At 47.4% G+C, this 26,301-nt stretch overlaps 1 protein-coding gene and 1 long non-coding RNA gene across 3 annotated transcripts; one reads left to right on the top strand and one right to left on the bottom strand.

Annotated features, from left to right (window-relative positions):
* Window positions 1-3,130: 3,130 nt before the first annotated feature.
* On the bottom strand, window positions 3,131-4,265 carry LOC135387949 (uncharacterized). Its single transcript, XR_010421271.1, has 2 exons — window positions 4,003-4,265; window positions 3,131-3,457 (listed from the first exon to the last, which is right to left on the bottom strand). It is a non-coding gene; the product is annotated as an uncharacterized LOC135387949 (long non-coding RNA).
* A 4,705-nt stretch (window positions 4,266-8,970) lies between these two features.
* Window positions 8,971-24,865, top strand: LOC135387948 (transient receptor potential cation channel subfamily A member 1 homolog). 2 transcript variants are annotated; one of them, XM_064617187.1, is made up of 22 exons: window positions 8,971-9,318; window positions 11,376-11,550; window positions 12,493-12,569; window positions 13,165-13,344; window positions 13,417-13,614; window positions 15,084-15,216; window positions 15,732-15,927; window positions 15,996-16,179; window positions 16,241-16,348; window positions 16,409-16,497; window positions 18,594-18,852; window positions 18,911-19,116; window positions 19,462-19,583; window positions 20,491-20,661; window positions 20,749-20,849; window positions 21,363-21,562; window positions 22,283-22,415; window positions 22,504-22,635; window positions 22,696-22,896; window positions 23,020-23,259; window positions 23,440-23,610; window positions 24,376-24,865. In XM_064617187.1, the coding sequence occupies exons 1-22, from the start codon at window positions 9,208-9,210 to the stop codon at window positions 24,574-24,576; spliced, it is 3,588 nt and encodes a 1,195-aa protein (XP_064473257.1). In that variant the 5' UTR covers window positions 8,971-9,207; the 3' UTR covers window positions 24,577-24,865. The 2 variants fall into 2 exon arrangements, with proteins under 2 accessions (XP_064473257.1, XP_064473258.1); XM_064617188.1 differs by having other exon boundaries at window positions 8,979-9,318; window positions 18,971-19,116.
* Window positions 24,866-26,301: the final 1,436 nt, after the last annotated feature.

Below are 26,301 nucleotides of genomic sequence, written 5' to 3'. Positions count from 1 at the left end.
GTAGGTTATAGCACCCTCGAAGCTACCACACTGTCTCCAGGAGAGTACCGTGTATAGGACTTTAAAGGAGGTGCAGATAGCATGCATCGTAGAGAGCGTACGACAAATCCCAAACAAAGAAGCTTCAGTGACCCCCCATTGCAACACGTGACCACCTCCGACACCTGAACAAAATCCAGCATTCAACGAGCCCCAGCGATATTAATTTCCCGACCCATCACATTCTCTGTTAGTAGGAAATCAGCGGATACAAGCCAGACAGCTATCAAGATCAGTTACTCGGTAATTCTTTTGCTGAACCAAAGACCCGACATCCTGGCAAGCTCCGCACTGTTGCGCAGTGCGACCAAACCGCAAAATGCCTGCAGATAGCAACTACAGGGGCAGCCACGGGGGCTATGGTGACCTAGTCTTCTCCAGAAGGACGAGTTATTCCTGGCCAGGCACCCCATCAGTTTTTCGTGAGAACTTGGCAGCGTGGGGGCGTACGCGTTCCCTAGCTCCCTTTTCTTTTGCTGAGTTGGTTCTGCGTCTTGATTATTTTGGTTGGGCAACCGCAGGAACCTTGTCGATACACACTTTCTGTCGGCTCATTCTTTCCTGAGGTCTTCCATCTATCAACTCGCTCGAAAATAAGGCACACTGCAATACACGCATATACTACATGATTCTCAGCGTTGCACACCGATGCGTGTCCGAACATGACGCCGCACTTTTTTTATTTTTATTTCCGTGTTTGCGCCGCGAAGCAACTGTGGCTATGAGCGACGTACAGATGTGGACAGATGGAGAGAGGACAACAGGAAGCGAGCGGGGGACAGGGAGGTTAGTCCGCATCCTGGGCAGACTTCAGGGGGAACTGTGCAGACATTCGTCTGGAAAGTATTCGGAAAAGCCAGGGAAAACCTCGGGCAGTTGACATCGTACTGCTGGTCCAATTAGTATATGTGCGAAATATGATTTCGATGCAAAACAGCGATAAGGACTACTACACTAGGGTCGTCTTTTCGGGGAGACAACTTCAGGGGTATATCACATCTCCTTTGGCATGAGAACTCACCTTACACAGCTTAGCGCGCATTCACTGCCCGCTTACTATGTTCGTGTTGTTCATGTAGCCCATGCTCAGTCTTGTTTCGTCATGCGTTTCGTCCACCAAATAGACTGCGTTTACGCTACTTTATCAATCACGAACGCAAAGCCTTCAGCTCCGTGATTTATGTCAGCCCTAATAAAATACACTCGCTTTTTTAGAATAGGCATTCGGTACAATACTTCTGTGCCAAGTACAATGAAAAACGTTGCATATACTGAGGATTTTTACTGCATATTTCGGTTTTTTAGAGCGTATTTATCCGCGCCCTAAGTTGAATGTGTCCTAGTGCAATTCATTTTGAAAATTTGGCTCAGCCAAAAAAAGAAAAGAAAAACATCCTGCATAGTTGTCTCACCAAGCAAAAAAAAAAAAAATCCGAATAATTACCGCTGACTTCCTTGTGGACTTGTTGCATCGTGTGAGTGATACTGGGAAGTCGTGGACATGCACTTTCAGTCTTCTATACGACGTCTAGTTGCTAAAGTACTTTCGCGATCCAGAGCCGTTCGAGGACAGCCACCGAAACAAAGAATTTTCACAATATTTAGACGTCTGCCAAAAGTAAAGAAAGCGCTACCCACATTTAGGTTAGTGGTCGACTTGGGCAAAGGCCAGCCGTCTCAGCCTTGGCGTCAAACGGCCTTTTTGTAATTTTCCCATTATGACTCACTCGAAGCTTTTTTTTTACTCTTGACCTTGGAATATCTTCTGGTCTTACGCCTTTTTCTTTCTGCCTGGGAGTAACTAAAGGATAAGAAAGGGAAAAAATGAAGGTAGTAATTTCGTCGCTGTCATAGCGCTCCACGTGGGAAATTGATTTGTTTTCCCCTGTTTGTATCTCCCCCCTTTTTAAACACTTTGTCCAGCAACTATGCCATAGTCAACAGGGGCTTGCTGAAGTCGCTGTTCATACTGAAGTAGTGTCTGTCTCAAATATGTACACTAGCCACTTGTTTTTAAACGCGCAATGATTACAGAATTACAAACAGTCATGTGTTTCACGCAACGTCGCTTTCATTCATGTGGAGACATGCTTGTATCCAGACTTGTACGTATTTGGAGTATTGTATTTAAAATACTGTATTTTAAATACAATTTGCGGTATTTTGGTACTCTACTCAATACTTTTTATTTTGTGTATTTGTACTCTATTTAAAATACATTTTATGGTATTTTCTACTCAATACTCTAATTACATATTTTGGATCTCCCTCTCAAACTTTCTGTGTCTCGTCTTTCCATTATCTTTCTTGTTCAGTGGAAATTTCCTGAGTCCCTCGGACTTGACCCGGATAGTGACTCTAGGCCCGGACATTGGCCCTTCTTGGAAGCTCCATTTAGAGATCATGCCCCGTTTGTGCTAATCCTTGGCCAGTGAGGGTTCTATTATGTGTGCCCTGACGCGGTGACGCCGGATTCTGACCTGGCCGAGCAGGGACATGCTAAAAGTTTGCTTTGTTCTGGGTCACATATACTTAGTGAAGTTATGTGGTATCTCTTTGTCATCTTTTTGGGACTTGTGTTTAGATAACTCCTATCATACAGCGGCGGCTAGCGCAGTGCGCGGGGTTTAGGTGACCCATGTGCCATGGCGGCGGCTTGCCGCATTGACCAGTGACCGGGGACTTTTTGTGTTCAAGGATGAATAGTATCTTAATTGTATTTCAAATACCTTTTGAAGTATTTTGTACTCTATCTTAATTACTTTAATTTTCATGTATTTATACTCTATCTTAATTACATTCTAACGTTAGTATTTCTTATCTTATCTTAAATACACTTTTGAGTATCTTGTACATGTCTGCTTGTATCTGCCTACTTCTGTCGTCAGCCCTATTCGCACTGCAGAACTGCGTAGAAGTATGCATATCTCCATGGGCGTATATTTCTCTAGAAACAGCGCAAAACCGCGAACAACAATTGTGAAAACGAGTGACAGTGTGGCTGTCATGGATTCGGTGTATACGGAACTTACTATTTAGCACCGACTATGTTCCTTATTTCTAAGCTACGCTATAAGATACAAGACACACGTGACCGTCAGCCAACTTTATTTTTGGCGGGGCCTTACCGGGACAGTCTTGCAGAGTCCGGGAAGAAAGTAACGTTGTTGTGTTCCGCGATCACACAGAAAATGAGGTACGCGGACACCAGCCTAAACGATCACTGTGATGTCTTCTTTGCCGACGCATTCTTTCTCGCAGCCCGACAGCGACGAGAAGTACTTGAACTTCTCGCTAGGTTCGCATCCGCTGTAGATGACTGGTTTGCAGGAAGATAATTTTTCCTTGTACACGTACTTCACTCGGGGTTTCTTGCACTCTGGATAGTTGAGCATGCGTTTGCACGGATGCACTTTATCTGAAAGACAAGGTAAGGTAAGGTGAGCTGCACACACATCTGCGTGATATCGCAAATCGTTTTCTTTTTTGTTATTGTTTCTCCCATTGTTGCACGATCAGATTTTTTTTTAATTCTGCGTTAGCGCGGCGAATCAACTGTCGCTATAAGCGTCGTATAGACGCGGACAGATGGAGAAAGGGACAACAGGAAGGAATGAGGTATAGGAGGATTAGTATGCGTCCTGGGCTGACTTCATGGAGAACTGTGCAGACATTCGTCTGGATAATACTTTAAGGTGATACTTTGATACTTAAAGTAATACTTAAATAATTAAAGAATATACTTGTATACTTAAAGGTAACACTTAAGAGACAACTGAAACTTATGGAAGCTGGACAAACATATACACAAACTATACTGTCACATTTATTAGCAATGTGATGCGCTATGCACTGCCTCTATTCAATGTTCTAGTGCTTCGGTTTGAGCCCCCGCGCTGTCTCGTCACAAGCCTTTCATGTTCACGCAATCGTGTCAACTCATGCTCAGTAACATATACTCACACTCATAAGCTCCGCTGGTCACTATGCTGATGAGAAAAAATATTAGTAACATCGCAGCCGACCTCATGGCGCCTTTGACGCAGTCCCCGAAGAACAGTGACCACTTCGGTCGTTCCGGTCTGTCTTCCTCTTCCTCCTCTTACATACTTTTGTTTATTACAGCTTCGTTCTTTTTCGTGAATCTAAGTAATCACCACGCGCATATTCCATTTATATGCGCGTTTGAGGCGCCTGTGCTCAATGAACGCTGCTTGAGAACGTAAAGGAGCACTGAGGTGACCCCCCCCCCCCCCTGTTTTTTTTAATTTTTCGGTGCGGAGTGTTCTCTAACGAATAAAATGAGTTCCTGCGTAAGAACGACGAGCGTACGTGACCTACAGAGCGAGCGCGAGGGCTCTGTTCCGCGCACCTTCGAAAAATTCTCCTCCCCCTCGCGAAAAGAGCGGATCGAAGAACGAGAGGAGGTCGTGACGTATGCTACTCCCCTCACGTGACCAGTGACGTATACAGCGGCGCAGCTCGAGCATGTAAAAGCGGCACGTTGTTGTTAATTTTATTTCTCGGTTAGGTAATACAAGGGAGGCCCTGTGTAGCAAAGCTAGAAAATACGTGCTGCGTGAGCTGCGAAGAAACAAGAAAGAGAGAAGGCACGGAGCTCTCTCCATGTCACGATATCATCGTATCGGCCGTCCGTGGCGGCTTCTCGGACTGTTTTTCATCATCATCTTCTTCTTCTTCTTTTTGTTTTGTAAATTCGATTGCACAGCTATAACGCATTGTAGAGCGAAAATATTTTGCGTGGTGACTCCTGGAGAGCTTGACAGGCGAGGCAGGATTTCTAGCGATGTTAAATGACACCTTAGAGCTCCTTTAAATCTAGGTGACCGTGAAAGATAATACAACATGCGTACGTGCAAGAAGAAGAAGAAAGAAAAAAGATTTGGCCTCAATTTTCTAAATATCCTGAAAGGAGCACGTAATTTGGAATATAAATCGACAAATTTTGGTGCCCATTCGGAATCCGAAACTGAAACCACGCACTCCTCGTGCGCGAAAAGAAGGAAAGGGCGTTTGTATCCGAGAGCCACGTGTTTATTAGCGATCGAGTTGCTTGGAGGGGGGGTAACGTTGGGTAGACGAGGAGCTGATTGGAAGAAACACTCATCGGCCATTTCCGACCCCCAGGTAAAACAGCCAGGTAAAGACAGTCATACTGGTAACGATAGAGAGCACATTAGTGAACGTGGTGTCCCGGAGCCATGAAGGCGGCATTGCTCGAAACCGCGCACCATTCGCCTGGTAGCCTATTAAGAGCTACCACGCTAAATATTTCCTCTGAACGGGGTCTTCTCACTGCTCAATTTAACTTACGAGGACTCCCTCAAACACGAGCCATGAGCGGTGTGGCCTAAAGGATCGAGGTTCGAAACGGTCCCCTGCGCGTGACGCTATCGGATCAGTGTGACGTATAGCATCACCGTAGCTCTCGTTTACCACTGAAGATGTGTCCGCTGCGGACACAGCGCGGCGCCACTTGTCGCATACTTTCCATGTCACGGTGTGACGTCAGCACCACTCATTCTCTTATGGGCTCTTTGATGGAGGGGGAAGGGTCTCTTGAGGGTGCGCTAAGGGTCAGCTACGGTCATCGTTCTTGCGTGTGAACGTGTGTTTTCTGTTGAGAAACGAAACAAAAACTAAAAAAAAAGAATTTGTGGAGGGGAATTTCACTACCGGTTTAAGGGTAAAGAGATCGGGAAGGGTATCTGCAAGAAACTGGGAGCGTGAACTTCTTCACCAGAACGTTATGTCTATTTTGCTAGAAGGTACCCAATTCCCGGACGCTTGTCGATATGCTATGGAAAAATAGCGGATGCAGCGTACCCTTCTCTTTACAACGCATCAAAACAGAAACGTCGTCTTTTAACAAATCGCTCAAGTGACCCTCCTATTTTCGTTTTCACACCTAAATGCGACACCTTCTCCCGGTCCCTGAAACGCGTTGAAAAGAACACAACGAAAAAAAAAAAAAGCGCTCAACCACGGGGTGACTTCCACGGCGACAGAGGGTCTGGCTATTTTCGTGGCGTAGGTTAGGCGTCGAGGTTCGAACTTCAGAGCATTTCCAGTCACTTTCGACGGATGCCGAGACGGTTCATGAACTCAACTCTGTCTTCCCTTTCAAATCTGGGTCGTATGACAATGCGCGAACGTGACACGCCTCTTGTGTTACCAGTAGGCTGACGAAAAAGATGCTCTTTCGGTGTTGCATCTCGTAGAACCATTTTCGCGCGGCGGTCGCATCCTTGCCGGTTGATTTCGAAACCAAAGTGTCATTTTATTCCTCGTGGACGACAGAGCGCAATATCGAAAACCCCACGCGAAATAGTGACGTAGCTTTACTGCTATTCGACGGAATACGTGACAAGACCACACGTCCGATATTCAGAGTACGCCGGAATTCATGGCATTGAGAAAAGGGATGCTGCGGTCGTTTCCCCCTTTCACCCCTGACGGCGCCGCCCTCTCACCCTTCCCGTTGGGGAGTGACGTCACGGTGACGTCGTTGCCGCTGGAGCCTCTGTAGCAGCAGAAGCAGCGCTGGTCTTCATCGTTCGCGCATTTAATATCTAAGCACTTTTCGGTTATAGAGAAGAAAGAAAAAAGAAGAAGAAGAAAGAAAAACATGGAGTTTCGCTGTTTTAAACCGTCCCGAAGTCGAGCCTTTGGTAGTGTATTTGGAGGAGAGAAAACGAAACTGATACCCTCTCCCTCATGTAAAGTTCCTGTAGAACTCCTCCTGAAAGAAGTTTCTGGCTCCTGCTTCCCTGGTTTCGCCTCTCCACATTTTTCTTCTTCTTGCTACCATCATCACAAAAACAAACGTATCATTTTGCAGTGACAGGATGTTTTCAACTATTCTTTCTCTCCGGAGATTCTAAGTGAGTGGAACCGCATTAATTGTTAATCTGGGCTTCTTACGTGGGGTGAAACTTGTCATCGAACGTAAAAATAAATTATTTCTTGCATTTTTTTTTAAAATTGCAACAGCCGAGTCAGTGGAGTTACAGTCGGGTCGGCATGTTACACTTTTTTTTTTACCATCAGGCACTGTCAGCAGTACGCCCACGCCCATCGGCCTGCTTCTTCTTGTAAGCAACGGCAGTGACAGTGCCGACGACAGCGTCTCGAAAGTCTAAACGCCACGAATTCCTGGCGACTGTTGGAGCAAGCCCAAGCACCCGAAGACACTAAATGTATTCGGTCTCACGACCCCCTGTGGAACACTGTTGCGAAACATCACGTGCCGCGTGCGTGCGTTACTGGAGATCCATTAGAAACCTCGTAACGTCGGCTTCCCTGCTACACACTGCTGGAAATCGTCCAAGAGAGTGTCACCACACTGACTGCCTATGAGTCACAGATAAGAAGGAACAACAAGGCAATGCCAATAGAGTGAGTTTATCGCATTTTGGACGGCTGTTTCCATGATTTAGAATGTCGTATCGTCTCAGCTTGTATATCAGTTTCGATTTTTATCGCACATTTCTTTTTCTCCTCTCGCAACATGAGTATGTATTTGGTATGTATGTATGCATCTTGTAGTATATGTATGTAGTATATGATAATGACCCGAGTTCCTTACATCATCGATTACGTTTTGCCGCCGCGCAAAGCATGCTGGTGGGCATTATCAGCTTTATCAGCCTATCAGCCGATGCATTTTTCCCGCTTCTTGACCCCACAGCAAAATATAACCTCGAACTGGTATTCCCGTGACGTCGCATGTTCGTAAACAGAGGGCCGTCTCATTGACCGAGTAGATAAACGAATCAGCTCGTTGGTCTTTGCATCAAGCATCGTGCACCAAGGACTGGGACCAGGTTGCGGGTTCGAATCCTAACATTGTTGTCCTAACCTACCTGTGTCCTACCATTGTCCTAACATTATTCTTGTCAAGCCACATAGTGTGGCGTTTTTGCCATTACCCTGGGCTTACTGTAAAATGTAAGAACAAATAAATGAATTAATGAAATTAAACATCGACTTTGTGTGCTGTCTTCCTTGGGTTGTCCGGCTGACGTTCCAGATGAATGTCGGCACAGTTCCCCTTGACGTCGGACGCGTTAACGCGCAATCAATCAATCCATCAATCAATCAAAATCACCGCACTGGCGACGTCACATCATAGCGATGACGAAGGGAGGGAGCGCGTGCTTTTCTCCTCTCACGTACGTCATACTTTTAACCTCGCGCGTGTGACAGGGGTATAGAGTGCTGTCTGAGGTTTTCCCTGGGCTTTCCGAAGACTTTCCAGACGAATGTTGGCATAGTTCCGCATGAAGTCGGCCCAGGACGCATACTAACCCCACTCCTTCCTGCTGCCCTCTCTCCATCTGTCCGCATCTCTACGCCACTCATAGCCACAGTTGCTTCGCGGCGCTAACACGAATAAAAAGATTCATAAGTGTGTCACGTGTCTAAAAGCTTCATTTCGCACTCATGCCAGTACAGTGATGCGTCGCTGACGCATTGCTCACCCAGTATGATAAGGCTTTATGATCTCTCGCGGCGTCACATCCTTCCATTTACTACAGAATATCTTCCACTCTCTTAATATTCCTTCCCACGTACAGTACATCCTCTACAAGAGTCCTTTTACACTCCTGCCGGTTCTCTTACATGTACCGTTCCACGTGTGAGGGGTATGAGGTACACAATACCCAGAACACACCCAATGTATACGTTCTCATGGTTCTTGCCACACACCTTTTTTTTTGTGTGTACGTGTCCTCCATAGATACGCATCACTGTATTTGCATGAGTACGATATTGACACGCGCACACTTATGAAGCCTGCTTTACTTACTCTGTCTTCATCCTATAGTATATATATCTCGGACGGATGCCAAAAAGTCAGTTGTGAGTAAGCACTTGTCCCGTCATGTGTCCCTGCGTTGACGTCCATGTAGCGTTACCTTTGCGTTGAGTAAACTAGATTTGGCGTCTTTGTCCTCTACCATGCGATCATCCCTTATCGCGTGTCCTAAGATATATCCGGCTGTGGGACGCTACAACAAAATGCTATCTTATCTGTTCGCGTCGAGTCTCTCCGACGTTAGGCAGTGGCCCTGTCTTTGCGTGCGTCGAAGGAAAATGAGAATGTTCGTGTGACTTTTGTGCCTGGATTTACGCGTGACAACGATGGGAGGACTTACCAAAAAGATGCCGATTTTCCGGAAGAAACGCAAGTTGTCGTCGGTGCATATTCCCCTGCGTGGAAGCAGGTCGTCGGGGAATATGAACTTGTTTCAGGTAAGAGTTGTTTGTTTTTAGCCCTGGTGCCTATATAATGTGGTCGTCGAGCGTCGTCGCAGTGGTGGTTTACGGGAAATAATGTTGACCCATTGGTTTTAGTTTTTTAGTAAACCGTGTAGCCTCACCACACGGCACTAATTAGTGTCTCCTGCGGAAGACGGCGCTCTAAGCATCTTGTAGCATGCGATATAAATAGCCCCGGAAGAGAAAGAACATCTGCTACGGTCGCTTGCAAGATACGTTGGCAATTGTGTAAGAATGTCACGGATAATTCATGCTACAAGTTTTTATATAAACGCATGCGATTTCTCAAGAGTGGGAAGAGAGGGAATTAAACAACAGGCAACAATTTCAACAGAAAATAATACCCTGCCTCGGGTTGCATCCTTGTCATCATGAACCAGCTTGTCTGCGCCCTCTCTCTGTTGTCGATTGTACTACATGTAAATTTAATTTGCTCTATGCCGTATATCACCAGGCTGCAATAGCGGTAACGTAAGGCATATCGAGACAAAGAAATTCGCAATACGTGTAATCCTAACAGAGTGTATTCTTCAGTGAACACTGCTTAATAATAGTATGCTCTTTAGGGAAGTGCAATAATACTTTTGTTGTATGTTTCCCGGGAGTTCCGCAAAATTTCCGCAAGCCGGCAGCAGCCTGGTTGACATTTCCTCTTTTCTCTCGTTTCTTTTCTTTCTATTATATCCCCCCTCCCTTCGGGCGCTGCTTCACCCACTTGGGTCTTATCCGTGAAAGACGTATACCGTAGATAACTAATAGAGAACTGGTCGGGAATTATATTATTTCTTGAATGCCACGCGCTTCTAGAGTATCACAATTAACGCGAGCACTATCATTACACATATATGCTATCTGCATATCGTCTCCATGCCTAGCGATAACGCCATCGCGCTATTGTTCTATCGTTTGTTCCACGTGTTTTGCGTGGTGACCCTCGACAACATAGCGATATAGTACGGCCCTCAACCGCAGCACAGGTAGAACCCAAACAGAGCACTACGACATCCTAGGGTGACGATGTGGCGGGTCATTCTCCGCCATCATGGCGGTACACTGCCCCATTGCGCTTATAGAAGGGACGAGAGAGTGGTGATGATGGAAAAGTAACATTTTAGAGGTCGTTCATTGGTCGAGTGCTGGAGAGGAACTCAGCAACAACCTTGCACCTGAGTGTCCGAACCATGGTCGGAAAATTTTGGCTAAATCGAACTGGCGTTGATCGGCGCGTTGCAGAGCAGTTTCCATGAGTGCGCGCTCGCGATCGTAGTGTCCGCAGACCAGGAGAATGTGATGGAGGACACCACGCACCCCACAGATGGAACAGAGGCTGGATGCGCCGACATCCGACACCGTGGAGGTGTTTGAAAGCCGGTGTAAAGGCCAAAATAAGACGCACGCGGTGGAAGACTGTGGTAAAGGAACGCGGCATTCGGCGGAGGAGAGTAAGGGACAATGTGGGGTCAACGGAGTAAAGCAGACATGTTAGTAAAAATGTTTAATATCTTAAACTCGAGAGTAACTCATTGTGCAGTGTGATGAAGGCCATCGGTGTATTTAGGTTACGCGTGTTTAGGTTACGTTACTCATTTACTGGACTTATTATTAGTTGGATCCTGCTTGTTCGTTTTTATGTCTCTCGGTCATCTTGAGGTTGTTTTTCTACTTTATTTTCTGCTCACGTGTTCTGGAGTAGCCTGTCACGACTTTGTCGGGTCCCGCATCTTCATATTTTCTATTTCTCAATCAATCACTCTATCAATCGAGAGCAACTGGAAGAAGCAGCAGAGTCAAGCTGCTCCAAGGATTGATACGTTTTTATGGAACAGAACAAGTTCCAGCTTGCTGTCTCCTTGTTAACTTCATTTTGCTTCAACACCCTGAACAGAACTACGCAGGACATGCACTGACACGACAGTAGTAAGCACTTTAGTACTTGAGAGAGCGCTCCTTACATTGTCCTTCTCCGGACAGTACCCAACACTTTCGGTCCAACAACTGTCATCTTCTGTCATAGTTCATTTCTCGTGCAGTTGATAGCGGACGGCAAAAGTTCAGTTCTCTACCGATATCTGGGAGATCTGAGCGAATCAGTTCGGAAGATCAAGTTCAACGAGAGGGACAAGGCCACTGGAGCCACGCTGGTGCATCAGGCCGTCAAGGTCAAGAACAGTTCCATCCTCGACATGCTCATCACGCTCGGCGCAGGTAAGGTGACGGCTTCAGTTACAGAAGTCTCAAAAACTGTTGCCACGCAGCCATGCCTAAACGAAACACCATATACAACCATACGTCTCATCGATACTGGGAGGTACCCGGGTTCGAATCACGGTGCCGGCTGCGCTGTCTGGGGCTTTGTGATGGGTTTTCCTCAGACGCTGTCAGACATATGCCGACACAGTTCCCTTAGCAGTCGGCCCAAGACGCAAATTCCCCGAGAGCATTAGTCGTGACGTTGCCCACCTTTGTGAGGCTGACAACAGCAAGCGCTTTCAGCAGTAATACCACCATTACCATTATACTACCACCACCGTACTAACGGCCATCTTGTTTGTCGATTGGGGGTTTGGTTGCCATTTGTCTAGTCTTGTGCCTTCCACGATCGTGAAAACGAAGCGATAAGTTTAGTTGGTTTAGCTGTATACCAACGACGTCAAATATGAGTATGTTTAAAATAGAAAATACATTTATAAGAAATGCCCACCAATATTCACGCATAACACGGTCAAACTATGTGACATATCTTCATCGTCGTCATTTATCGCATTAGCTCCATCTTGCTCGAGCAAATGGCATTCGACGTGACTGTCATTCGTTGGGAATGACATTAACCTTGCCGTGTGATATGGTATATAGTCTCGTGTCTTCGGAATCCGCATAGTGCAATCTACGTGCAATAGTGCAGTCCGCGCAATCTTATCTCTTCACGTGACGCATAAGTGTTGAGAAGTAGTCTCGGAGAATCGAAAACTTTTTGCGGGTTCCTTGCAAAATTTATGGACGCGCGTTAATATTCGCTGACAGCATTTATGTTTTTTGCGTCCTTGGGCTAGGTTGATTTATATACTTGAACGACTTATTGATTGGTTGATTTACGTCAATTTCTAACTACTCATTAGCGCTTCAGGCTTCCACGTATTCTGTTTGCAGACCCCAACGCCAGAGACAACATGGGCTTCACTCCACTGCATTATGTTGCAAGATTCGTACGGCCAGAAAAACGACGTGTACGTATGGTGATTCTGCTACAACTCCAGAGCCATTACATTTTACTTGCCATTTCATCACCAGGGGCGATACTCCACCCAATTATCACCAGCAATGGGGTAGAGTATCTCCCCTGGCGGTGAAAACCCCCAATCATCATCATAAAATCACGACCTACTAGATTATAACGACCACGTCAGGCGCACCCCTCCCATGCGCCGCATTTTTGGAAGGCAGCGGTGGCGCTTCTGATCGTCCTTGTTATTGCTTCCTCAACTTCTACAATACTTTGTACTTCAGCTTACCTTAGTATTTCTGTACAAGCTGTGGACTTCCACAGATGTTTAATTCTGAGGTTGATTATTATCATCATTCTACGCGTTTTCATAGGAGCTATCGCTGTCGTCTGCTACGGTTGTCGTACATACGCTTCTGCGAGTTCAAAATTCAAATTTCCATCGTCCAATCGTGCGCCAGTCTGCCAGGGCGCGTCAGTAGCGCCCCTGGCGGATCGTGCGGACAGGCACCTCATAGGGTTTGCTGATTGTGACATGGCCGTTATAATCTAGTAGGTCGTGCATAAAATACACTTGTTGTTTGCTCTTCCCATTACAGAGCGTCGCTCTCACTTGTGAAGACTCCGCGTCTCTCATGATCCAGACGCTTCTCGACGTCGTCGGCAATGGAGCCAATGCCATCGACTCCTGGGGCATGACTCCCTTGCATCACGCCTCCCTATCTGGCAATGCGCATGTTGTCAAATGTCTGTTACCCTACTCCAGCGTCAACAAAGAGGTATCGTTGGTTCGCAACGGAACCCTTTTGCCTCGTACGACATTACAACGTGTTATCTTGTCACCACTTCAGGCGACCGACAAGCAGGGTCGAACGGCTCTTCATAATGCAGCCACATTGGGCGACCTAGAGGTCGTGCACATGCTGGTGCAAGACGGTGCGAACGTGAATGCTACGGACAAGAAAGGCCTTACAGCTGTTCACATTGCCGCCAAAGAGGGAAACCTGGATGTCATTCGACTTCTTTGTGGACGCTGCTCTGAATCGCAGGTTCGTACTCTTCCACACGATGCAGTGAGCTCATCGGCGTGTGCGTGTCCATACTCTGTACGCGCTTTATCTGCTGGGTTACTGCTATACATGCAACAGAGCGAACGGTTCAAGGTATGGCTAGCTATGGCTATGGTCTCAGCATCGGATTGAACTTTCTGTATTAAGTGTACTGGGGTAGCCAGTTTGACTTCGTCGAAACTCACATCCCCATTTTTTTCTTTATTCACATCACATTACATCACATGGCTAGTGTGCCTTGAAGATGGTGTCAAAAAAGAAAAAAAAAAGAAGAGAAAGAAATAAACGCAGTTGAACTGAAGCTGCGATCGGAATAGTGGGGGCCTGAAATACATGTGACCGACATATTTCGTTTTGAAGCAATCGGAACCATCAGCAGCCGGATTTTGCAACGGGCTGCGCGCTCCCGGCTGGATTCAGGCAACAGTGGGCCGACCGACGTCACTGGAGTCGGTTATGAGCAGCCATTATTCCTCCAAGGTCGCGGCGGGAAAGGGGAGAGGATGGCGTTACTTTCCCCAATCCAGTGAGTTTAGTGTGCCTCAGTACGGGCTCCCTCTATGTAGGGTAACCTCACCCTGCACAGCTGGAGCTAGTATTGAAGCACGCTAGGTATGGCCAGGGCGCCTCAATAATAGCCCAGAGTGAAGACAAGACAACCGCGTCGTCTGCTACGAATTTCCGCCATCTTTACGCCCACGCACAGCTCGCGATGCGCTCACAAAAGTGTAGCTATACGCTTAGCTACACACTACATTTTGGAGTTGAGTAAATACGTAGCAGAGGAGGTTTGAAAAAGTGGGTGAAATCGGTACACAGCATTCATGCATTATAAGCGTGGGCATAAACATGGCGGCTCTTGCGGCTTTCACTTCTACAAAGGGTGACTCCACCCTACACAGAGGAAGCTAGTATTCAGGCACCCTAGGTGTGGCACATCAGCAGCGCCAGAAAAATGTTGCGGCAGTCAGGAGAAATGTAGAGCCATTGAACCAGTATAGAACGTGGCAACAGGAGTAGTACTTCCCTAAGAACAAGAGGTATGGTCGAGCAGATTAAGGCATCCCGGTCGTTGGTGGTAGCGAAGGTCGCGCTGAAGACTGGGAGGTGGGTGGGTTCGAATCCTACCACCAAGAGGTTTCCCCTGGGTTTTCCAAAGACTTTCCAGACGAATGTTGGCACAGTTCCCCTGAAGTCAGCCCAGGACGCATACGAACCCTCCTGTCCCCCGCTCTTTCCTGCTGTCTTATCTCCATCTGTCCACATCTGTACGCTGTTCATAGCCACAGTTGCTTCGTGGCGCTAACACAGATTAAAAAAAAAGCTTACCATAGGTCCGGTCAGGGGACAGTATACAGTATGTGTTGATGCAAAGCAAGACTATAAGTAGTTATTGGGACACTGTGGCAAACTGTCCACACGTCTCAGCGCTGTTATTCCCCTTGAAGGTCAAAGAAATCGCCGCTTCTGGACATAGCACTGCAGACATGTTGTCCAAGCTGGATAGACAGCAGATGTCGCCTTTGCATTACGCTGTCGAGAATAACCATCCAGACATCGTGCGTTACTTGCTGGAGAATGGTACGTAGAGAAGATGCTTATCGGGTTCAGAGGTTACATGTGTTTTCGCCTGCGTTTTTATCGTGCCACGTGTCATAAGGCTGTGACTTCCTGTCGCCTGAAGGCGGTGAGCCTTTTCCACATATTGACGCATTAGCTGTACGCGTTGTCTCCTTGGCAGGCTGCAGACGTCCTAACAGGATGGACACCATTTTAGCCAGGATGACATCTCTGTAGACAGGACCATAAGAGCAGCAAAGTTTTAAATTTTTGTCATAATGGAGAGTTTTAGTAGATATCACTCAGTGGATAAGATTCTGAGTGGATAATCAATGGATAAGATTCTGTGTCGCACATGACTGCGATTGGCTTTGATAGGCACGATAACGTTACCAACGGTTTGCTAAAACTGCCTATTGTCATCGTGCCCTGCCTTGTAAATGAATCATGTAATGTAAGATTACGTGGTGCGATAAAAACGCAGGGGTAGCCCTGTGAGTGATGGACTACAAAGCAAACTTCACCGTATGTTCTAGGTGTGAACCCTAATGTGAAATCCACCACGAGCTACGCTCCATTAAACTTGGCTGCTATTCATAGCACGGTTGAAGTCTGCAAACTCCTAATTGAGCATGGCGCTGATGTAGAGAGTCTTGCGGAAGACAACAAGACACCGCTACTACTTGCCTCGCAGAATCAGAAGCCTGACATCGTTACCTACCTGCTTGACCAGTAAGTTGTCCAGGTCCTCATCGTCGTGGCAAGGACGCGATATCATAAGACTGCGGTTTGTTTCACAGGGGTGCGGGTATCGAGGACTGTGACTTAGAAGGCAACACACCTTTACTTTGTGCTGTGGACAGTGGCAACGTGGATGTCGTCCACATATTACTGGAGCGCGGTGCGAACATAGCATGCCGTAACGGTGAAGGCTTTAATGTTCTTCACACTGCTGTCTTGTCCAAGAATGCGACTGTCCTGAAGGTAAGGATGCTCGGAAGAAGTGTACGAATGGCTAGGTTTTAACACTTGGGTTGTCCTGCAGCAACTCTTACAGATACCCATGTCGAAGAAACTGATAAACATCGGCGACAGTGACGGCGACACTCCACTGCATCATGCGGCTAAGAATGCGTTCTTAGACATTGTCCAGGTAACTTTACATGCAACGTACATTGGATGAAGAGGTCTCACAGAACTCTCTACTGTGCAGATGCTGCTGGAGCACGGTGCCCTTCCTTCTGCAAGAAACAACTGCGACGAGACAACGCTGCACTCCGCTTGCGCCTACAATTTTCCAAAGTAAGTGACCCCCTGTGAACACTACAGACTGGATGGCACAGCGCAAACCTCTTTCGAGGGGACTGGGGACTTGGCAACGCCTCCCAGGGTTGTAACGAACGACCATCATCTGTTGGCAGCCACATAAATTTTACATATATAGGCTACATACAGGCAGCCGCTCGTATTGTTTCTCTTTTCTCAGTTGTCAAACTCTGAAGTTTACACACAATATCCGGAGATAAACAAGAAATCCAACCTGATTACTGCCCCGGTTTTAGAAGGATGTGAAACTCACCGACCACATCCTTTGTCGACGACACCGTCGATGCCGTGCTTCTGCGACTTTGCTTTAACGAGTTTTATCCTGATTATATTTTGTTAGATTATATTAGAAGTAGAAAGAAAGCAAGGAAACGTGGCTGGATACTCTTCTTGGCGCCTTTCCCGTCCCAGCAGGTCTGCCGTTGTCGCATCCTACAGTTGGCGATACAAGGTCTGCCGTTACGGCGGTGCTCAAGCCTGCGAGTGCCTTCGACCAAGCCGGCCCAAGCCCACTCAGCTGGTCGAACGCTGTGCAGCGAATTGAGGATGCATGCATGAGCAATACAGCTTCTCGTATCGGGAGCGAGCGTATCTCATACGATGTGTGTTCCTGGCTCATCACTGGTTCCTCGTCCACGTTCTTCTGCCCCCTCAGTCAGTGTGCGGTCAGGATTAATACGGCGGTGCTGGGTTTCTTCTGGAAGCGGAAAACGGCTTTGCGCTCCCAGGAAATGCTACGGTTGACTTCCAGGGAGGGTGGGTAGGAGCTGCCCGACATCGCCATTGCCTGTCGCTCCTTCGCTTTGCGTACGACGATGCGGATTCTGCGTTCAGAGCTTACCCCTGCAAAAGCGCTCGCACAGTATTGGCTTGGCCCTCTCCGACGTCATCTCGCCCCCGACAGCCCCTTGAACAGCGGCCCCAGTGCAGAGGCTCCCAGTCGGTTCCACGCCGCAGTCGTCCGTTTCTTTCTGCAAGTGTGCAACTACGTGCCTGCCATCGACCCTGCATCGTCGCCACCGTTGACTCTTGCTACACACCTGTCCCGTGCAACAAGGACTTCCCAGCCTTCCCGCCGTGCAACTCACGCCGCGGCAATCGGCTGGTCGACCTTCGTGCCATTCTGGCTCCCCGGCGCACTCCAAGACGCGCAGTGGAATTTTGCTTGGCGTGTCCTGCCGACGCGCGACCGCCTTGGCCGCTAGGGTATTGTTGCATTTTCCACGTGTCCCTTTTGCCGCCTTCCGGAGTCTAACGATCAACTCCTCTACGACTGCCGCGTTGCCAGAGCCTTCTGGCAAGTTCTCCTCAGGGCAACTCAGGGCAAGGTCTTCGTTCTGGCAGATGGCCGTATCCGCATGCTTCTGACCTCCTGCGGAGCCTCGGTGCTGTGGACGGCGAGGTGGCGCGCTGTCATGCGAAATCTTCGCAATATCCCTTGTGGCAGTGGCGTGCCAGATGTCTCCTTGTGGCAGTGCTCCAGGAGGAGTAGACGTCGAGTGCTGAACAGCGCTTCGGTGCACGATGGGGAGCACTGTCCTACCTTGACACTTGTGGAGGCCTTGTTTTCTTCCGCGGCTTCCGGCCGTAAACGTTGTTGTGAGCATCATTTTACATACCACTGATCATACCACATACCATTTGTAGATATCTGTCACCTGTCACCTCTTCTCGCCTGTATATAAGCATTTGGAAGTGAGCCTAGGCCACCCATGAATAAATTTTTCCCGCAACGTGGCTGGTCTTCCATTATGATGCCAATACATATATATACTTATTTATATATATACCTATTTTTATATATATACCTATTTTTGAAGCGTGATGTGTCATCCTACAGTCATCCGACAGTTGGCAATTCGTGATTTTATCCGTGGCCAGTGAATTGTATGAAACTATCTCACGTGATTATAATGAGAAATAGTGCGACTGTAGCTTTGGTTTGAGCCTAGGCACTCGTTTCAAAACTCATATTTTGTCGTCACATGCCCCGTGGCTTGCCGTAGGGATCGTCTTCCATTTCGCAGCTTTCAAATGCACATTGTGTGTCAACTGTATGCTCCTATTTTCAGTGTGGTTCGTGAGATTGTCCGCCAAGATCGAAGGCTAGTAAACGCTATGGATGCGCACTGGAACACACCTCTACACGCCGCCGCTCAGGGTGGGTTCAGTGAGATCGTTGCTCTCTTAGTCGAGTCAGGCGCTGAATTGGAAGCTAAGAACTACTACGAATGGACGCCGCTCACTGTTGCTTGCCGAACTGGTGACTTCGACACTGTTTCAAATCTGCTCGTCGCAGGATCCTCAGTGCTAACCGTCGACAAGATGAAGGTGAGGACTGAATGCATCCGTGATTAGAACGCGGTACTTATGAAGATTTCTTCTCCAGAACAGGGAAACATCCCATGTCATCATCACTTCTTCATTTATTGTTGTTGTTGTTCTCCAGAACAGACCGCTGCATGTCGCTGCTCAGTTTGGAAACGACAAGATCGTTGATCTCCTTCTAGGCAGAAAAGACGTGAACAGTTTTGTGACGAAGAGGAATGCCAATAAGCAGAACTGCCTTGACATTGCCATAGAAGGAGACCATAGGTGGAGATGATCTTTCTATTCTCACAGTCCGCAACCTGTAGTATTCACATGAGCGACATTCCCCAGAATACTCCGGCGGACGGTGCGCACAGGGAATATTCCGCGGCTCATCCACACGATATTCCGTAGCAGACGACAGGACAGACGGTGTCGTCTGCTACGTGCGCAATGCGGCACTAAAAAGACGGGGCGGACGTTCCGCCCCGTCTTTTTAGTGCCGCAGTGAGCAGTTTCTTGCTCTTTCTTCCACTGGAATACTCCGTGGGGTTGTCCCTCGTGTGAATACACGGGCAAAATAACATATATGTACCACTCTTCGCGAACTCACTTAGCAGTTCTGTTCAGGAACGTCGTCGAAGCCCTCCTGAGGAGTCCATTCTGGAAAGAACTCCTGCAGAACGCTACGGACAGTGAACGGTACGGGATCCATCAAACCCCTTTACGTGCCCTGATACGCTCTATGCCAGGTTAGTTGTCACTGAACTTTTGCAGCTCTATAGGATCGCATTATTGTCAAACATTTGTCTCATTCTGCTTGACCCGCAAAGACGCTTCAAGACTGGTCACCCGGTCTAAGACCACTAGTAGTATTCCTCTCGCCTAACTTCATTAGCTTTCTCTGCTGCTAGAATTGTGGAACATTGATTGAACAAAATGGTGGCACCTTTGAAGCGTTCCAAGTGATGTCGTAGAGGAAGAAAAAATTGGGGGCGTAAGTCACGACCAAGACAGTTACTTACAGTTACAAAGACAGACCACTTACCCACAGTTAGTTGGAAAAAAGAGAGAGGAGAACATCCACTAGTTGGGGGGGGGGAGAGACAAGCGAAGTTCCAAGTGTCCAGTATAGGCACTAGTAGGTTTTCCTTTTTGTTTGTCTGTTTGTTTATCTTTTTCTTTTTCCCTTTCTTCCCTGGGAAGAGCAAGCCGCCGTAGCGGTGGCTAACCTTTCCCTCCTATTTTTTATATAATAAACATATCCCCCCCCCCCTAGGTTTTTGGCAGTACCAGGTCTTGAAGCCCCAATTCACCCTATAACCCCACGTCTTTCAGATGTAGAGAGGGCAATGGCAAAACATTGATTAGTATTTAACATTTCACCAATGCAAATATGGGACTGTGGGCAAAGTGTCAGTGCTATTAGATGTGGAACTGGGAGACTCCATTCCATGATAGGTTCCACTATAGTCCCAATCTATGATTCCGGTTGATGGATTGTGGCTCCGCTTGGCGGACTCCTAAAGGATGAAAGACCCATCGTTCCCCTTCGCCCCAACGCTGGCACAGCATTGTTTGCGACATGCCCTTTGGAGAAACAGACTCTTGATGAGAATTCCTTCTTTAAAATAGAAACACGATCCTTGTTTTTCGCAGACCTCGCGACACTAGTCTTCGACAACTGCGTAGCTGTGAAAGCAGAATCAGAAGACGATCCTAAGAAAACCGTCACCTATTGCTACGAGTTTCTTGACGACGGCTTCGCCATTGCTGCTGATCCTGACTCTGATGACGAGGATGACTCGAGCTCTGTCTCAAGTTCTGCGGGTATTCTCGTGCGTTGCACCCTTTCATGTACCTTAATACTATTCAATGAGATCATTTGCTTCGAATAACTCGGATCCAACCTCACAGTTTCCAGAATCTACGACGAAAGCGGAAACGTCATTCCCGGTACGGCGCTCTACTCCACGGACTTCGGCACGCTCAAGAGCAACCATCCGCTTATGATCATGGTGAGGTCTACAGGGTGTCGAGCGAGGAATATTTGAATACTCTAGTACACATTACTTGATAGATATGATAGGCATTTACGTTATGTTCGGCGAAATGGTTAATTTATGCGATGTTGATGCAAGATTGAATGGATCATCGTAAAAAGATGCGGCGCAAGATTTTGGCAGGCGTCAGGGATAGCAGACGACAAAGCAGACGACGCATTTTCTGCTAGTGTCGTTGTGTGTCTAGCAGATATGTGACACGTACGCCAGCGCATACTGTCTTGTACTAACATTTCAGCTACGTTGGATTGTCGTACTCCTTCGTATGTACGAGTGAAATCGTAAGATCCTTATCGAGCAACACCATGAGCCCTGCGTCGTCTGCCACGTTGCGGCACTTCATCTGCAAGCTCACATCATTCGCGTTGACGGTTTATCATATACAAAGATGTAAAGCATAAACTTGGCAAATCATGAAAGGAAATATGTCCCTACGTGGCTGCCTGTCCAAAGGTTATTTTGTTGTAGGCGAATGAGAAGCGACGTGCACTGCTGGGACACGACCTCTGCAAGAGCCTGCTGGTTCACAAGTGGAAGAGCTACGGCCGTTACGTCTATTACGGCACCATGTCTATCTATGTCTTGTTCCTGGCTTGCTTAACCTTCTTCACGATCGGAACTCCCGCGCCGTGTCCCAAAGGCTTTCCGGACTTTGACTCCACGTGCTCGTGAGTTCATGAATCCCCTTTGCTGTCTCTTTCATGTAGTTTGAATATAGACGAGTACAACATTTTCTAAAGCATGAATGGAAGCCTGATTGCAGCACCGTTGGGGTGGGCTTCTTGCTCGCTTCTTTCGGTCTGCCATATATCTGGTCGGGTTGGGGGCAGAGTCAACATGAACCCTCCCTTGAAACTCTGCTGATGCAGTGTTCCCAGATCACTTGTCCCTTCTAGTACAATGGGAGTCGCACCCCTGGCAAGGAAGCCTTTAGTCACTTAGACGCGAGAAAAACGAGCACGTAGGGGTACTTTCCGCGACATCGTCCTAGCCATGCTTAGCTGGCCTGCTAGTCGAAAGTTAGAGTCGTTAGCACTCGCTGCAACTACAGCCACTCTTTCATCGGCAAGAGCCAAGGAAGCGAGCAGTCTTCAGTCACATGGGGAGCCATTCGTAGCCAGAGGGCCTCTGTGCTTGCAGTCATCTGCGGCGATTGACTGAGCCGGACGACACCGTGAATGTTCATATGTCCACGTAGAGTAGGTGGAAGATGAGGCATTCAGTAGGCCCTGTTTAGTTTGGAAGGCGTTGTATGAGATCGAAAGTTCTCGGGGCGATGAAAATCGCAGGAAACTTATTCATGTTCAAGGAAATGTTGAACGTTCAGTGGCATGCACCAGCCCCATCATTTCATCGAGTTTGTTGACTGTGATCTCATTGACGTGCAGCTATATTGCGCAACATAATTCCTGCTCGGTGATTGGAGAAGCGTCCGACGAAGGCAAGTACAAGCAGACCGAGTTCGCACGTGCCGGGAAGACCATTATTTTCATCGTGTCTGTGGTGTTTCTGCTGAAAGAGGTACGTCTGCTGTTACAACTACATTAGGTCAGATATGTAAGAAAGAAATGTGGAGAACCATTGTTACAACAAAACTCTTTCGTTGCAGATGTTCCAAATGTACAACACGCGACTGAATTACCTTAACCTCGAGAATCTCTCTGAATGGTGCTGTTACGTATGCTCCCTGCTGTTTGTTACGAATTTCACTGAATGCTCATCAGCAACGGGCGTTCCTGAGGCAAGCACCTGTTCAGGTTCCGATTAAACGTTTGGCTTATACCTGTCCTTCCGTTTACAGCCGTGGCAGTGGCATCTAGGCGTGGTGTCTATTTTCCTCAGCTGGATGCTTCTCGTTTTGTATATCCGGAAGCTGCCCTTCTTGGGCATCTACGTGGTGATGTTCACTAACGTACTCAGCACTTTCAGCCAGTTCTTCCTGGTATTCTTCCTCTTCAATATCGCATTCGCGTTGGCCTTCTTCGCACTGCTGCAGAACCAGGTACATGCATCTTCTCTGGACACACGTTAAAAGATGCCTTTCAACATGTCTTAGACACTTGAATTTCTAAGAGACCTAACGGAACAATAAAAAAAATGCTGTACCGTCCGGTTGTGCTTTCAGGCCGCTTTCGAAACTCCGTGGAGGGCCATCATGAAAACGACGGTGATGATGGTTGGAGAACTGGAGTATGACACTATCTTCCACGAGAACGCTCTGCCTTACGAGACGTCGTCTTACATACTGATGGCTCTGTTTCTGGTCTTGATGACTATCATCACGTCCAATTTGCTGGTCGGACTCGCCGTGGATGACATTAAAGGAGTACTGGAGCAGGCGGAGCTTCAGCGACTTGGCATGCAGGTGCGGCATGATCTCTAGGTGTCAGTGGTCTTGTTGTGGAATTTTGCATGATTTCGAGAAAGATTCACCGAGACCGGGTCGGAAATTCGTAGCTGAAATGTTGACTGCCTTCCACAAAACGTTTCCCCACGAGAGCGTAGATTGCATTGCATGTCTAAGACACTTACGTTGATGCTTCAGGTGAAGTTGGTCTTAACGGTGGAAACGATGCTACCTACTTGGGCTCGCCGTCGTGTGGTGGTGCAGCGGCGAACGGTTAGGCCTAACAAGAAGTCTCAAGCTCAAACGATGCTGAGGAGGCTGTTTGGGATCGCGTTTACGTCTTCACGGCGAACGCACGTTGAAGAAAAGGTGAGCGCCGATGCTTCGTCTTATGTTTCAATTCATTGGTACAATGTTTGTTGTTCATTGTTCAATTTCATTATTGCCGCAAGCGCTTTTGTTGCAAATTGCTTCAGCATTTGTGTGACCGCTTTGCTGTGTGTGCCGCTGGAAGTAGCTGTCCCGGAACTGTGCTCTGCTCATTTCGCCGAATTCGCGGTTCTCGTCGTTTGCCGTATTTTGTCACTTCGCCCAACTTCTTCCACTGCTCCTCGTCACCTTTCGTCATACTTCCACTGCTCCTTGCCACCTTTCGCCTTTCTTCCATTGCTCCTCGCCGCCTTTCGACCTTCTTCCATTGCTCCTCGTCGCCTTTCTTCCTTCTTCCATTGCTCCTCGTCGCCTTTCTTCCTTCTTCCACTGCTCCTCACGACCTTTCCTTCTTCTTCCGCTGCTCCTCACGACCTTTCCTTCTTCTTCCATTGCTCCCGCGACCCGTTCGTCCTTCTTCCATTACTCCTCGGCACATTTGAACCATCGTCACTCGTCGCCACCTTTCGTCCTTCTCCCATTGCCTCCTCGCCACCTTTCGTCCTCCTTCCATTGCTCCTCGCCACCTTTCGTCCTCCTTCCATTGCTCTTCGCCACTTTTCGTCCTCCTTCCATAATCTCCTCGCCACCTTTCGTCCTTCTTCCATTGCCTCCTCGCCATCAGCCTTTACGCCTTGCCGGGACACTGAACCATTCACTCACGAAAGCTGTTCGCTGCGTTTACCCTCAAACGGCATGTTTCAGTACACAATGGAAAAAGTCTACGAACACCAGGAGGCAATGGACCGCATGTTGAAGCACCTTGAAGAAAGACTAAACATCTTAACCCAACAGGGACATAGACTGGAAAAGGCGCTCAATAGCATTACTCGACATTTGGAATCTTCAGCCGTTCAAGAGAGTCCTCCCGGATCTACACATTCATCCACCTCACTGAACGTGTGATATAGTGTACGAAGTGACACGTGTATTAATGGTGTAAATATCATTTGTATGAGACTATGAGTGAAGGCGTCCAGCCTGCTGGCCGGCTTTAGCCTCATCTTATCATCGCGTCTTTATGTGTGTGTGCGTGTGTGTGTGTGTGAGAGAGAGAGAGTTAAGGTTGTGCTATCGCAGAAAGTCCGCGAGTGCCAGAGGCACAAAGTCAATTGAGATGTGCTTGAAACGGTATGCGCCTGCATTAAGTACGAGGGAAAAAAATGTGGTGGCAGGGAATAAACAGTTATATTCACATTGGAAATTCAGATAATTGGTGATCTTCTACTCAGCACGACAATGTTATTTGGTACAAGGTAAGAAAATTGAACTGTAAAAAATACAAAGTAATGAAGTTGATATTTTGTAAATAGACACATGGTTGGTATTTTAAATAAATAGAAGTGCAGACACCGAATCTTTGAAATCTGGCGATGACCGTGATTGGCTGCTCCAGCGAGTAGGTCTCGCGGTGCAGTTTGTCTGGGGTGGGCACGTCGGTGAATGCGAGTCATTGGTTAGCTGATATAGCATTACCACCTGGGTGTAATAAGGTGTAATAACACTTTTACATCGTGCAAGCAACTGGCAGGTACGAACCGACAGTCGTACCCGAGATACTTAGCTGTGACGCCAAAATTATTTTCCGAAATTTGAAAATGAAATAATATAAGAGCGAAAACGTCATTCAGCAGTAAAGCCAGTTTGTGTGTGCGTGCTCTTTAATTTTTATCACTATCGAGGCATCAAGTGCTGATGACGTTCCAGCGAAGCGCATCATGTGATAGTAGCAGATCACTCAATCAACCAATCAATTAATGAATCCTCAGTTTCCTTTGCGGGTAGAGCATAGGTGGCTCTGATTTATCACTATCCCTTATCAGTATATTCCCCTCGTTGTTGACAGTGGACTGAGATTCAAACAGAGCGTACTCGCATAAAAACATATAAAAACTTGGGGACTTGTGCTGAAACTTCAAGCAATAGCTTGATGGCACAATTCAATGTACTTCGTGAACGCGCACTTCCATGTATCTATTATCAAACAGATCGCACACCTTCCAGTATTTCGTGATCTATCAGAAGACATATACGGAATTGTAGGCAGAAAAGCTAGAGTATAATTTGGGAGAGTGCAAAAAGAGGGAAAGCAAAGGATCTGTACGGAGACGGCGCCATCTCTCGACGACCAAGTTCGGAGGCAGCCATAACAGGTACGACTAACGGTGCTGCAAGATTTCTGTCATTCGCTCAAACTAGCGGACTTCGGTAAAATAACGGCTGCTTTTGGCATTCCTTGTATCCAGGGGCGCCGTCAAGCCGCAGGCCCCCTGGCCCATCTAACATGGTCGTTTGAACACAATCACGTTTTCTTTAGATAGGAAAGAGATAGGCATTATACAGTAGCGGGGTACGATAACCAACAAATTAAGAAAGTAACAATATTGACATCGGTAAGCGCAAACACCTGTACAACACAATGCGAACACAGCAAACCGACCCATCCGGTCAGCACTCAAGGCGATTCTACTCACCTATCGTTTTCGGGAAAAACGAGTAAAGGAAAACATCTGTTCTGCACCTATATGGCTGGATTTTCTTGTAGCGGTCGGATCTTGTGGTAATATACAGAGGGGGGTTTCAGATATCTTTCCTTCCTTATGCCCGTCTTATCATTTACGATATTTCCTA

Source organism: Ornithodoros turicata, chromosome 3, assembly GCF_037126465.1.
Source record: "Ornithodoros turicata isolate Travis chromosome 3, ASM3712646v1, whole genome shotgun sequence".
NCBI classification, from domain to species: domain Eukaryota; kingdom Metazoa; phylum Arthropoda; class Arachnida; order Ixodida; family Argasidae; genus Ornithodoros; species Ornithodoros turicata.
The sequence above is the reverse complement of the archived record's forward strand: the minus strand, read 5'-3'. Positions and strand labels throughout refer to the sequence as shown.

What these genes read in the sequence shown, in the direction of transcription:
- LOC135387948 (XM_064617187.1), top strand. Translation starts at nt 9,208, where the DNA reads ATGGGAGGACTTACCAAAAAGATGCCGATTTTCCGGAAGAAACGCAAG. An exon ending in CGTTCTTAGACATTGTCCAG is followed by an intron (nt 16,349 to 16,408) that starts GTAACTTTACAT and finishes TCTACTGTGCAG; the next exon opens with ATGCTGCTGGAGCACGGTGC. An exon ending in TGCGCCTACAATTTTCCAAA is followed by an intron (nt 16,498 to 18,593) that starts GTAAGTGACCCC and finishes TCCTATTTTCAG; the next exon opens with TGTGGTTCGTGAGATTGTCC.